Source organism: Pristiophorus japonicus, chromosome 4, assembly GCF_044704955.1.
Source record: "Pristiophorus japonicus isolate sPriJap1 chromosome 4, sPriJap1.hap1, whole genome shotgun sequence".
NCBI lineage: Eukaryota > Metazoa > Chordata > Chondrichthyes > Pristiophoridae > Pristiophorus > Pristiophorus japonicus.
This window is the reverse complement of record NC_091980.1, coordinates 132,323,682-132,335,155: the sequence shown is the minus strand read 5'-3', so window position 1 is coordinate 132,335,155 and position 11,474 is coordinate 132,323,682. Positions and strand designations below refer to the sequence as shown.

Genomic DNA, 11,474 nt, shown 5'->3' with positions numbered 1-11,474 from the left:
TTTTCCCTCTTGATTAGCCGAAAGAGTAGAGGATTAATTTAAACCTGTGATGTTGAATATATGAACTGTGTTTGAGGAAAGTTAGGACAATTGAGATCCTCATTGAGTTGTCAGCCAATGATACTCATTCCTCAAACATCTAACTGGCTCTGGGAGTCCATCCCCCTCCTCCCTTTAGTTGATTGGTGCTCTGAGAGGCAAGAACTTCTGATTGGGTATTGAGGACTGTCACTCATCCTCTAGGCTGCCACGCCTTGGATTATCCAGCAGTATAAATACAGGAGTTTGCGGTTAGTTATATTTCAGCTTGTTGCTTCAACAAAGTTTAGATTTGTGAAAAATAATCAAAATGGTTTCTCAAGTGCGTCAGAACTACCACCAGGACTGTGAGGATGCTGTCAACAAGCAGATCAACATGGAGCTCTATTCCTCCTATGTTTATCTTTCTATGCTGAGTTTTGTATTTGTGACCAATTCACAATGGAGATGATATAATGTGAATTTACTAAATTCTGTGTTCTCTTCAGCCTTCCTATTCTGAGTATCTTGAATCTTAATGCGTCACTTTCCTGAGCTCTCTTGAGCTTGTTAAAGTTTATTTGGAATAAATTCTGCTCTTAATGCATGAAATTCAGAATTTGTATCCTCATTCTATGTAACTCCATGGACTTTCTGTATGTTACCTTTGCAATGAGGGGATGTAATCTTAAAATTAGAGCTAGTCTATTTAGGGGGCAAGTCAGGAAGTATTATTTCCTGAAAGGATGGTGGAAATCTGGAACACCTTTCTTTCCCATTCCACTCCTCCTTCCTCCCTGCAAAAAAAAGTCATTGATGTTGGGCCAAGATTTATTATTGCGTAGGGTATGAACATATTGTTTCCATGACCATGTACATACAAGTTTAGTGAGACTTTGAACCCTTTGAAAGAAAGCACAATATTGAGGTGATATATGTATAGTACATGTGATGCGTCTGCAATAAAATACCTAAATATTATTATTCTTATCCTTCTACTTTGACCGGGATGCTGTTGCCCTGCGTCAGTTTTTGGAGTTCTTCAAGGAGCAGTCACACAAGGAACGTGAGCATGCTGAGAGACTGATGAAATTCCAGAATCGGCGTGGAGGACGGATCATTTTGGCAGATATTAAGGTTGGACTCCATAAAGGAGTGGCCTTCTGTCTGGCTCCCATTAGACTGAATGTTCCCAATACATTGTCAAAAAATTGGTTCTAATTTACAGCACACAAGCCAGTTGGCCAAGCTGGACTGTGCTGGTTTTTATATTCCACACGAGCATGCTTCCTCTAATCCGATCAGCATATTGTTCTATTCCTTTCTCCCCATGTGCTTTCTGTTAAATACATCCAAGCTATTTGTCTTATCCATATGACTCTAATGCTTGCTATAGGTTAATGGCAATTTTATATTCTAGCAAATAGGTTCATGGTAATGTAGACTTTTGATTGCACCCCTAACTTGCTTGAAATGTTTATTTAATCCGGTGTTGGTGAACTATTAGAATTTTCTTTCTTTCCAGAAACCAGAGCAGGATGAGTGGAGCAATGGTCTGGAGGCGATGCAGAGAGCTCTGCAGATGGAGAAGAATGTGAACCAGAGTCTGCTGGATCTGCACAAACTCTCCACTGGGAGCACTGATCCTCATGTAAGTTCTTAATAATTCAATTTGGGCTGAGATTGTGAAACATGGAAACATAGAAAATAGGTGCAGCAGTAGGCCATTTGGCCCTTCGAGCCGGCACCACCATTCAACAAGATCATGGCTGATCACCCACCCCAGCACCCCGCCGACCCCCCCAGCCGCAAGGACCACATCCAACTCCCTCCCGAACACATCCAATGAACTGGCATCAACAATCTCCGCGGCAGGGAACCCCACAGGCCAACAACTCCCCGAGTGAAGAAGTTTCTTCCAATCCCAGTCCCAAACAGCCCACCCCCCCCCATCCCAAGAGCGTGCCACCCCTCTGCTCCGGACCCACCCAACACCGGGAACACTACACCCGCCCCGTCCCGTCAGAATCCTTCCCGAATGCCAAACGCCCTGGCCACCCCGGAGCCACGCCCCCGTGACGCCAACCACCAACCGCCATCTGCGCAGTCAACCCGTCCGCCCCACTCTGAACACTCCCTGCACAGAGCCCCCAGGCCCGCCCCTCCAACACACTTCGCCCCCCCACCCCCCCAGACCTCCCCTGCAATGTGGCCCCTCCTGTCCCCTGCCCTGGATTTCTCCGCCCCCCCCACCCCACCACTCTCCCCTCCATCCCCCGCCCCCGTCTCCCCTCCACTTCCCTCTGCCTCCCCGAACAGGCTCCCACCTTGGGGGCGGTAACCTTCTGGGGCCGGGAATTTTAGCCCCCAGTGTGGAAGTCCTGCTCCCGCCGTAGAATTGGCCTTACCACCCCTCAATGGAAGCGGAGTGCAATTTCCCACACTCCACTTCCTTTGGAGGCAGTTACCGGGGCACGACTGGATGCTCCTATGACAGTTGGAACTGGTGCTCTCCACTCTCCCGTCCTGTGACAGTTGGAACTGGTGCTCTCCACTCTCTGTCCTGTGACAGTTGGAACTGGTGCTCTCCACTCTCCCGTCCTGTGACGGTTGGAACTGGTGCTCTCCACTCTCCCGTCCTGTGACAGTTGGAACTGGAGCTCTCCACTCTCTGTCCTGTGACAGTTGGAAATGGAGCTCTCCACTCTCTGTCCTGTGACAGTTGGAACTGGTGCTCTCCACTCTCCCGTCCTGTGACAGTTTCCACTGTTATAATTTTTTATTATTGTTTCTTGTTGTTCATTAGCTATTTTTGTGTAATTTTGACGAGTTGTTGGAGCTTCGAAATGAATTCGAAGTGACTTTAGAGGAGGCGAAAGAAGTTGCTGAAAAATGGGGTGCCCCAACTGAATTCAAAAGTAGGAGAAACCGAATACACCTGAAATTTTACGACGAGCTTGCGCAAGACCACCGATTTAAAATGCACAAGAAAATTTCAATTTCAAGATAAATGTCTTCTACTGAACAGTTGACATTGTAGTTAGTCAGCTCCAGAACAGATTTGAAGGATTAAACACTATCGCTGACTTATTTCTATTTCTAACTCTGAAAATATTACTGAACATGTCTGATGAAGAAATGAAAACGCACTTAAAGTGCAAAAGCAATATTGTAATGATTTATCGGAATCCTTAACCCTCCAACTATTGCTTTTTGCAACACGTTGAGAGCAGAAATTGAAAAGATCAACACCATCAGAGAATTAGCTAAACTAGCATTAATTAACTTCTATGACATGAGCATGAGTTACTCTGAAGTTTGTTCACTACTGATTCTTTTTTTGAAGATTCCTGTTACGGTGGCATCTGCGGAACGAACATTTTCAAAGATGAAGATAATAAAAAACTACCTTCAAAATTCTATGGGTCAAGAGCGATTGTCACACCTGGCTCTCTTTATTATAGAAGCAGAAAAAGCGGAACGTACGGATGTTTCAAAAGTTATTGATGACTGCCACTGTGCAATCTTGGAAGAAAATATTTTAAAGTATTTTCCTCAATTTTATTTTTATGTATTGTTAGCGTTAGTGTTTTCTCAGAAGAATCACTCAACACTCAGTCGGTTCCAATGCTGATGCGGCCTTTATTACGCTTAGCGGGGAGGAAATCACAAGACTGAGTCCAGGCTTCTCTCCACAGAACAAAGGGTTACATTCACTTTTATATGTTTCACAACAGTTACAAACATTTTACTACAGTTACACAGCCCATCATGGCTGGCCACAAGCCAATCAAAACGATTATAGGTTCTTTTAACCCAATAGAATTCCCCTTGTGTCTCAGGAACCATGTGTTCGTCTCTTGTCAGCTTGGGCTGATTGATATAGGTTCTCTCACTAGTTCTTTCTTCTTGGAGAAATAATTGGTTTATAACCCTGTTTACAGGAGATGGGTTCTCTTATCTCTTTCTTCCTGGGGAATTAATTGGTTTATGGCCTTGAATACGGGAGATGGATTCTCTCCTCATTATTCTTATCCTGCATCCAAGGCATTCCTATAGTGGGCCTCACAGGGTTATTGCTCAGTCATTGAACATTCAACAGTTCACAGCTTGACTACCTGATTTCCCATCATGCCTGGGCAGCCATTTTGTGTGGCCACTTTAAACTTGTATGTGTTTAGATATATCTAGCAGGTGCCTAATGCCTAGTATTCTGGTATATTCAAAAGGTGCCTACCTCCTACAACATGTATGCATATGTGTTAAAGTTCTGTTGAATTCATATTTATTTTATCACATGTTCAAGAACATTGTATTAAAGACATATAATTTATTTGGGATTTTCTTATTTTTTCTTTAAGTTGTGGTAGAGATTGAGGGGCCCTTGATCTATGTTTGCATTGGGGCCCACATCCTCTAATTCTGCCACTGTTTGAGGGGGGTGGGAGGGTCGGGTAGGAATGCCGGGGGGAATGCCGGTCAAAGGCCAAGGATTAGAGGCCGGAGTGTGGGCTGAGGTTCGGAAGGACGAAGAAGAATGGCACTTCCCTCCTGGATCCAGCAATCCTTGCCTTCCTTTAGCTGGCAGGTTTACCCAAGTTCTTGGAAACCCAACCAGCCAGAGCTAAATTTAAAAAGGAGATTCAAAATGAGGCGTGCAGTCTCTCATAATATTTAAAGTGCCAACCTGTCACCGGAGAGCCTCATGTCCCACTTCCATTAAAACCTGAAGTGTGTGGGTTGGAGGCGGGTTGGAATCGGGATTCAAATTTTTAACACTTTAACCTCCCACCTGAGCCACTCACCCATTTATTGGGGTTAAAATTCACCCCCTCCCCCACAGAGTCTAAACCAGGAAGTAAAAATTAGATTTAAATGAACAACACTAATTACATTCTGAAGGAATGAGACTCCCCACTTGTAAAATTAAATTCAGTGGCAGAGAGGTTGTTTGGCACTAATTATGACTTATGACACTGTTTAAAAATTCACTTACACCTGATGACACCAGCCCTACCTTCTCTGCCATATTTAGTGGATAACCAGTAGGTAAGCACCACAACTTCACACCCTTGGATTTCAATGCCGCGTCTATTGATACTGTTATAGCGCAACCTGTGGAGGAGCAGAGTAACTCGGACAGCAATTACGTACTCCAAATGTTGCTGTTCGATTTACTCCATAATAATGGTGAGGGCCAATAGCTCCACGACTGCCCAAAGTGGAGGAAGAGCATCCGGGAGGGCGCTGAGCACCTCGACTCGAATCCCATCGCTGAGAACAAGCAGCAAGCAGAAACCAAGCGTAGACAGCAGAAGGAGCGTGTGTCAACCCAGGCTCCCCACACACTCTTTCCTTCAACCACTGTCTGCCCCATCTGTCTCATAGACTGTAGGTCGCACATTGGGCTCCTTGGTCACCTGAGAACTCACTTTTAGAGTGGAAGCAAGTCATCCTCGACTCTGAGGGACTGCCTATGATGATGATAACATTATTCTCAACGCAAAATCCGGACCCATCTGTTTATATTTTTTTTGAAGGGAGTGGAAGGTTACCCAAAACATTTTTACCAAATGAAATAACTGGGTTTATATAAATCTCCATTTATTAAAGGCAGGTAGTCAAAGGCTTTCAGAAACAAAAGACATCTTACAAAAATCTGAAACCTTGTCCTTGAGCCTAATTAAAAGATCTCCATGCCCAATAGCTTTGTGTTGGTGTCTCTCCATTTTATGTTAGGGAGCAGTGGGAAGGGACGTGGGAAGTTGGCCTACTGTGGACAGTAACTAGTAAATGTGTCTATGATTGCAGGATCTGAACACCTATTGTGCAGCAAATTTAATCTAATGATGCAGTAATTCCATCAATCTCAATTGCACCACTTGATTATCCTCTAGCTCAAGAGCATTAAAATCAAACTCTGAATGGGAAGCTGACATTCCTTGATATTTGCTGCGGGACATAACTAGTTTCCCTCTTTCAGTTGTGTGACTTCCTGGAGACTCACTACTTGAACGAACAAGTGAAGATGATCAAGAAGCTTGGAGATCACATCACCAACCTGAAGAGACTGGGAGCCCCTGAGAATGGCCTGGGAGAGTACCTGTTTGACAAGCACACCCAGTGGGAGTGTGACTAAACTGACTATTGGATCAAGTTTATTGTTTAGTACTTGTATTTATATAATTACCCCCCTACCCACCCCCCAATCCTATAGTGAGTGATGATTTGTGACTTTTTACAAGAAGCTGTGAGATCTGCGATCCTGATGTGAAATGTAACATAACTGTAAATAAACTGTTCAACATTGGACTGGGTTTTGTCTCTTTGCATGTTTGGAAAAATAAGCAACTATTCAATCAATCAACATAATGTGGTTTACATAAAACAAGAATTACACTGAGCTGTGCAACAGTGTTCTGGGATTTAGTCCAATTAAGTTTGTTTTTCCTTGGTTGTAATGGCAATATATTGACTGGGATATTCAGACTTGTTTTGTAAGACCTGAAACATTCAAGGGGGGTGGGGGTGCTCAGACAATTGATTGAGTGACAAAGCATGGTCAAGGGTTGGGGTTAAGGAGTGTCCTAGTGGTGGTAAGGTTTAGAGCGATAACTTGGAGGATAGGGTCTTGACAGCTGAATAAAAATATCCATTCCCACTAGTGGTCTCTCTCTGTGTCTCACAAATGACAACTCAATACAACAAACTACACATTTGCTGTAATGTGTTAAACACAGGGAATGTCTTCTGGGCACTTAATTATGCCATTTTATTTTAGTGAAGTCCTGGATTACGGAATCATAGAAATTTAGTGTGGAAGGTGGCCATTTTTGCCCACTGTGTCCATGCCAGTCCACCACGAGCTATCCAATCTAATCCCCCTGTCTAGCTTTGGGTCTGTAGCATTCTATTAAGTGTATCTGCCCTGGGAAGAGCTGTTTGTATTAAGTTGTTGCTATAAATCCTGTGCAGTTATTACTGCAGGTAATTCAGTGATGGAACTCACCACTGCTGCTGTAGACTTTCTGTAAAGCAGAAACTGCTGTACAGACCAATCTATGAGTACATTGAACTCCGGGGACTACAATTGGGTGAGGAGGGAAAATATTAGTGACATCAGCTTGCTGACCCCGCTTCATTAGTTAGTGTGGATTCTCTCGTTCCCATGGTTCTGGGCCAGCTTCTCTTCCCCCCGCTCCCATCATGATCAAATAGCACGACCGAGGCTCATGTGAGAAAGGTATAGAAGGAATATATGTGTCCTACTCCAAAAATATATAAAGTTTCGGGAAGGAGTAAATTTATTTCTTGAAATGCACAAAGCAAAAGGCCCAAAAAGTTAAACACATTTCTCTGGAAAATCATTTGCTCCACCCCCACACACCATCCTTGGCGCGAAGGCCAAATCCCTCAATTCATAAACAAATGGGCTAGAAATTCGGGTTTCAGCAAAAATCTTTTTTTTTCGGCAAAATGTGCTTTTTCGCATCACTAGCAGGCCGGAAATTTAATTTCTCATCGGTTAAAATTGGCGTTGCACGAGGATTCATGGCGCAAACTGCGATCCTCGCCAACTTCTGTTCGAGGCTGATACCACTGCGAGAGAGGCCTTGGGACGGTGGAAAACGACCAAAAACTAAATTGGAAAAAGAAAAAACTCACAACATTTACAAGACAATTATCTATCAAATCACTGAAAAAGAATTTAAAAATAAAAACTTTAACTTGCCTTTTTGCAGGTCTTCATACTTACCGATGCTGGCAGGGCTGCTATGATAGGTTTTTCCCTGTCGGTATTTTGAGCACAGAATACGGGTACGGAGAATCAAATTTTTGGTGAAAATGCGATATCGGGTCTTGCACGGCGGCGCTCCTCTGCCCAGCGGTACGTGGAAAGCGCCGCCGCAAAATGTCACCGAATTTCCCGGCGAGCGGGTTTTTTCAAAATGGGTGAAATAGCACCAAAAACCCGGTCGCAAAATCGACGTATTTCTATCAGAAAATTATGTATCAATTTGTATTTCGGCCCACTTTGCATTTGATATAAAATAACAATCATCCTGTCCAAATCCGACTAGATCTCTATTTCTCTCCTTCACACCGAGAATGGATTCAAATGTTAATGCTGCAGCTGTAAAAATCCAGTGTTTACAAGTTAGTTTCTGGAATTTAGCTGAGAACTGTATTGGGTGCAATTAAATTGCCATCTTCAGCCATTGCATGTTATTGGGCTCAATTTTCCCCAGTGCCGTTTTTTGGCGTATTGCAAGAGTTACGCCCTGAATAGACAAAAATAACTTGCAAGTTTCCCCGTTCTATTTCTTGAAATTGGTGGCACGCAGCCTGTCCTTTAGCTTTAGCGGGGTGGAGCTTAATGTCTGCACCGAAAAAATGATGCTCCCCCCTGCGCATGCGCGGGAAAAAAATGATGTTTTCTACGTGACTGCTATAGTCGCGTATGCCCAGTACAGCTCCCGGTCTTCATTCAGCCATTTTTAAAGAGCCAGTTGTGTGTGAGAAATTAAATTCTCAGTGGAAAAATTGGACCTCCAATACAATATGCAACGCGGCTCAAAGACCAAGAATTTCTCACAGGATGAAGTGGAGGTACTAGTTACTGTAATTGAGGCCAGATGGCAAGAGCTGGATACCAGTCGAGGTCACATAAAAGTTTCACCAAAAGAAATGAAGAAACGCTGGAACCAACTTGCAGAAGATTACTGTGCAATGGTGATCACCCCGAGTTCTGGAGGCCAGTGCAATAAGAAGTAGCAGGACCTTGGTCAAGTAGTTAGTGTAAGTAATATTTTCATTTATTCACTGGAATTGCAATTGTAAATGTGAGCATCAGTATATGTCCCACCCAGCAGAAAGATCCCCTCTCTAAAAAGTTATATTTTCATCACTGCAGAGGAAGGTGGCACACAACAAAAGGGAAAGAACTCGAACAGGAGGAGACCCGGCAAATCTGCACCCACTGACATCCTTGGAAGACAGGGTCGCTACTTTGATGGGTCCTGCCTGGAGAAAAGCAACCACCACTGCACAAGCTGGGCCCACACTTGATGGAGAGGGTAATTCCTGCAAATTCCACAGTCTGGCTTTGCTAAATGTTAAGTGCTGTGCGGGCTAGCCATGCTTCGATTCCTGGGGATATCTCCGTCAGTCAGGCTTCGGTTGATGCAATGTGCTATCATTCATCGTGGTCCTTCAAATGAGCCTGCTGCCTGCACTGTGTGAGCCTACTACTGCCACCCTGCCCCTTCCTCTGCTGCTAATCATTTGTCTGTTCTGTTATATTTTGTAGAACTTGCGGCCAACCCTGATGAGGCTGAAGCCGATGCAGAAGAAGATTCAGACACGGACGAGCCTGAAGAGGAGAACATCTTCCAGTGCCACCTTCCAGACCAAGAGCATGGGTGTGAGGGGGAGGGGTAGGGGAAGGGGATGGATGAAGCCCCCGTTCTTGTACTCACTCTGGCAGAGGTGCAGGTACTGCCCATTGTGGTGTCAGGCCCTTTCCTGAGTGGTACGAGTGTTGGAACATTCCATGGTTTCTCACAGTCCGAGGCTTGGGATTCCAGTGGGGTGCAGCAAGCCACACCCAGGGTGAGGAATGGAAGGAGAGCTCGACAGCTCTCTCCTGAGGTGCAGGATCTAACAGGTGTGGTTCAGATGATGGCAATGAGTGCGGGGAGCATTGATCTTACGCGATCACTCCTGGACACCATCAGTGGGGTGGGTGAAGAGGTATCGGGACTGTCGGGAGAAGTAACAATACTTTCACGAGAAATGGGAACACTATTCGGCACATGAGGGAGGGAATGTTGCAGGCAGCTGATACAATGTTGATGAACATGAGGGAGGAATGTCGCAGGTAGTTGAGACCCTGTCAGGGCACATGAGAGAGAGAATGTCGGAGTTCGTTGCTGCAATAAGGGAACACGCCCAGACCCCACAGCCATTCACAGAATCAATTGCCACTCCCACTCCAATCCCCAGACCAGCCTCTGAAGAGGCCCAAGCCGGGCCTTCCACATTATTGCCTGCCCACGCCCCCCATCAAGAAGTGCGCATTACCCGAGATCCTCGAAAAAAATAAGCTCGGTACCAACCCGAGAAATGCTGCACCACCACCTGCGGGCAGGGGTGGAGTCACCAAGACAAAGCACAGCGGGTGGTCTTAGAATAAGGTGGAGGCGAGGTGCAGCCTTTCTTTTCTGCTGTTGTTGTTGGTATTATTGTTGTTACTGTTGTAACTGTTCTCAAATGAAATGTTTTTTGTAAGTTATGTAAATTCACAAGTTTAAAAGTTTGTATGTGATCTTAAAGTTTGTAAGTGAGCTGAAAGTTTGTAAGTGATCTTAACTGAAAACTTTAAAGTTTGATACAAGAATATTTTTATTAAAGTTAAGTACAAACAAGTGTTAAACTTTTGAATAATATATATTTTTAAATTACAACTGAATCATTATTAACACAACTTTTTGAAGTTTAGAAGAATCATTTCCATTATTTGTTCCATGACAAACACAACTTTTTGAAATAAAGAAGAACCATTTGCATTATTTTTCCATTAACACAACACAACATTGCGGAACAGATCCAAACACTAAACATGGTCCATGTGGAATAGTTGCCGCTGAGTCTTGAGGCAGGAAGGCATTCACGGACGAGCTGCTGGTGCAAGGCTCGAGAAATCGTTAAAGGGGTACAACCGCCCGCCCTCCTCCGCCGTCGTGCTCCGGTTTCAAGTAGTTGCATGGCTTCCTCATCCTCGTCCTCCTCCTCCTCCTCGTCATCTGCATCTTCTTCCTCATCATCAGCCACTCGCACCTCAGGTGGGTCTTCTACTACCAGCTGCTGCTGCCTCATGATGGCTAAGTTATACAGCATGCAGCACACAGCAGTGAACTGACTGACAATCTCAGGGGAATATAGCAAGTAGCCTCCGGGATGGTCCATGCATCGGAAACGCTGCTTCAAGATGCCAATGGCCCTCTCTATTATGCTGCACGTGGCAATGTGCTACATGTTGTATTCCCCGTCAGGTTCCATCCGGCTTGCGCGTAGGGGCATCATGAGCCGGATGGCAAGGCCTAACTCTTTATCTCCCAGCAGTCAGAACTGCCCTTCTCACGTAGGATGAACACATTGTGGGTGCTCCCAGGGTATCTCGCATCAACTGCCATGATGCGATGCATATCGTCACACACGAGGCACATTCACGGAATGGAAGCCTTTTCTGTTCCTGTCCATCTCAGAATCCTTCAAAGGTGCTTGCAAGGCAATGTGGCTACAATCAATGCAGCTCTGTACCTTTGGGAAGTCAGCAATCCTGGAGAAGCCCACAGCCCTGTCACGCATTGCCTGAGCGATCACGGGGAACTTTATGTCATCATTCCTCCGGGCATATCGTGCAGCAGTCACATGCCGAATGCACATGTGTTGTG

The 11,474-nt window shown here is 44.9% G+C and overlaps 1 protein-coding gene across 1 annotated transcript; it reads left to right on the top strand.

The window, feature by feature from the left end:
* Positions 1–349: 349 nt before the first annotated feature.
* On the top strand, positions 350–6,157 carry LOC139262651 (ferritin heavy chain-like). Its single transcript, XM_070877804.1, has 4 exons — positions 350–451; positions 1,009–1,155; positions 1,544–1,669; positions 6,002–6,157. Exons 1-4 carry the CDS (start codon positions 350–352, stop codon positions 6,155–6,157), a joined length of 531 nt encoding a protein of 176 aa, XP_070733905.1.
* The last annotated feature ends 5,317 nt before the right edge of the window (positions 6,158–11,474 follow it).